Source organism: Bison bison, unplaced genomic scaffold, assembly GCF_000754665.1.
Source record: "Bison bison bison isolate TAMUID 2011002044 unplaced genomic scaffold, Bison_UMD1.0 scf7180017864484, whole genome shotgun sequence".
Lineage (NCBI taxonomy): Eukaryota > Metazoa > Chordata > Mammalia > Artiodactyla > Bovidae > Bison > Bison bison.
In genome coordinates, this window is record NW_011495044.1 from 1,450,988 (window position 1) to 1,453,499 (window position 2,512).

At 48.0% G+C, this 2,512-nt stretch overlaps 1 protein-coding gene across 2 annotated transcripts in view; it reads right to left on the reverse strand.

Moving 5' to 3' along the window:
* Positions 1 to 1,838: 1,838 nt before the first annotated feature.
* Positions 1,839 to 2,512, reverse strand: part of FAM183A (family with sequence similarity 183, member A) — an 8,548-nt gene continuing 7,874 nt past the window's right edge. Inside the window, exon 4 of one of the 2 annotated variants that reach the window (XM_010862626.1) lies at positions 1,839 to 2,030. In XM_010862626.1, the coding sequence (XP_010860928.1) occupies positions 1,920 to 2,030 (111 nt within the window). In that variant the 3' untranslated portion in view covers positions 1,839 to 1,919. The remainder of the gene's footprint in view (positions 2,031 to 2,512) is intronic. The other variant, XM_010862627.1, reaches the window with a different exon arrangement.

Here is a 2,512-nt window from a genome sequence, read left to right on the forward strand (position 1 = left end):
ACAGGAGTTGGGCTGTGAAGAAAGCTGAGCACTGAAGAATTGATACTTTTGAACTGTGGTGTTGGAGAAGACTCTTGAGAGTCCCTTGGACTGCAAGGAGATCCAACCAGTCCATTCTAAAGGAGATCAGTCCTGGGTTCTCATTGGAAGGACTGATGCCGAAGCTGAAACTCCAATACTTTGGCCACCTCATGCGAAGAGTTGACTCATTGGAAAAGACCCTGATGCTGGGAGGCATTGGGGGCAGGAGGAGAAGGGGATGACAGAGGATGAGATGGCTGGATGGCACCACCAACTCGATAGACATGAGTTTGAGTAAACTCCGGGAGTTGGTGATGGACAGGGAGGCCTGGCGTGCTGCGATTCATGGGGTCACAAAGAGTCGGACACGACTATGCGACTGAATTGAACTGAACCTGGAAGCTCCCTAAACCCTGCAGTCTAGGGGCTTTATGGAGATTTCACCATGTGGGCATTATTGATGAAATCATGGGCCATCAGTAATTAGTTCAATCTTGAGCTCCTCCTCCCTCCCCAGATTTTGGGTGGTGGGGCTGGAAGTTTTAAGTTTCTAACCAAGGTTTGGTGTTCCTGGGGAGCAGTCCCCATCCTGAAACTATTAAGAAGCTGCCAAGACTCACTTCATGAGAACAAAAGACCCTTCTACCACCTCTATCACTTAAATTTCAAAGGATTTAGGAGTTCTGTGTTAGGAACCATGACAAAGACCAAATCTCTTTCTATGATATCACAAGTCACCCCCTGGTCATTGACAATGGATTCCTTACAGCAGATGCACTGTAACAGTCATGAGATACTGGCACACTTCTAGATCCCCATGTAGTCACTAATAATTTATCTGGGCCATCCTTGGATGAAAATGTCCATCAGGGTGGGGCCACTCAGGACTGCAGCTTCCATTCAGTCTTGGCAATTTCAAAAACAGGAGTGACCTCAGCAGTATATGGCTTCACTCTTCAAGGTATAAGTCAGGAACAGCCAGATGGAAGATACACAGAGAGCAAGGTATTGGGCGGGTGTGGGGGAAGTGATGAGGTGTGGTGCACAGAATGTCCGTGCACTCCTTGGGTGAGTGACTCTCCCAGCACTTCTGTGTGTTCAGCTGCCTGGATGGTCCCTAGTTCTTTCTTCCCAGAACCTTCAAATGGTACCATGTGGGGGTCTTTGGGGGGCAGTTCTTTAGAGCTGGCTCATTTTCCCAAAAAGAAGCCCTCTAGCTTCAAACCCAGGGTAAAAATGCAGCCTGGTGGGCGAGGGGTTCATCCCTCCTTTCACGGATGTTCATTGATTGTTTTCAGGCTCGCACCTACTCCTAGCCCACGTCTTAGTGTCTCCAAGCCCTGGCCTTTGCCCATTCCCGCAAGAGTAAACCTCCAGTGTGGGAGCTGTTAAGCATCTGGCGCTGGGGTGTGCGACGGGACTCCCAGCAGACTCCCTCCCTCCTTCAGTTCCCTGCCTCACACCCATTCTGTCCAGAATCCTGACCCCTCTCCAGAGACCTGGGGGGACCGGGCTCTGTGCTCAGAGGTGTCCCACTCAGCTCACATTTTGTGGTTTCCTCCACCCTCTTCCACCAGCTTTCCATCTTCTAAGCACTGGCTTCAGTTTTCTTGGTTGCTAATGTTTCTCATTTATCTTTTAAAAAATCAATTTATTGTCTTTTATCGGGGTCTAGAAGGCAGAGGAGATATTGTATACATTTAGTTTGCCATCTTTAACTGGAATTCTCTCGCTGGTTTATAAGATTAAGGATGTGAACTGGTGCACTTGGGCAGAAGGGAGAAACGTGAGACTCTGGACACAGAAATAGTCAGATCAAGGCTTAAAAGTGTCTTTATTTACCCGGGCAGCACACGCTTTGGGCATTAATGACAAGGATTGCCAGGGCTGAGGGATTACTACTTGTGGCGATCGTCTTCTCCCAAGCTCCACATTTTAGCCTTGTACAGAGTGATGTCTTTGTAGACCCTGAAGTGGTTCAGCCTGCGGTCGTCACGTTGCGGGTTGACCTAGAGAGGAGCAGGCAGATGTCAGAAAGAAGCCTGTGGGGAAGGGGGAAGACCTTGTCTTGTAGGGACCTGGACTTGACTCAGGTCCCAGTCTCCTGATGTGTGGCCCCTGGTGCTTTTTCTTGCTAAACCCTGTTTGTGAAATGAAGATGACATAATCAGAATTAAAAGACAAGTGCGACAGGAAGTTCTTCAAGTCTATTCAAAATCCTGTGTTTCTTTCTTAGGAACAGAAGCCCTATATCATTTAGGGAGATCATACTTTGCCAACAAAGGTCTGTCTAATCAAGGCTATAGTTTTTCCAGTGGTTCATGTATGGATGTAAGAGTTGGACTATAAAGAAAGCTGAGCGCCAAAGAATTGATGCTTTTGAACTGTGGTGTTGGAGAAGACTCTTGAGAGTCCCTTGGACTGCAAGGAGATCCAACCAGTCCATCCTAAAGGAAATCAGTCCTGGGTGTTCATTGGAAGGACTGATGTC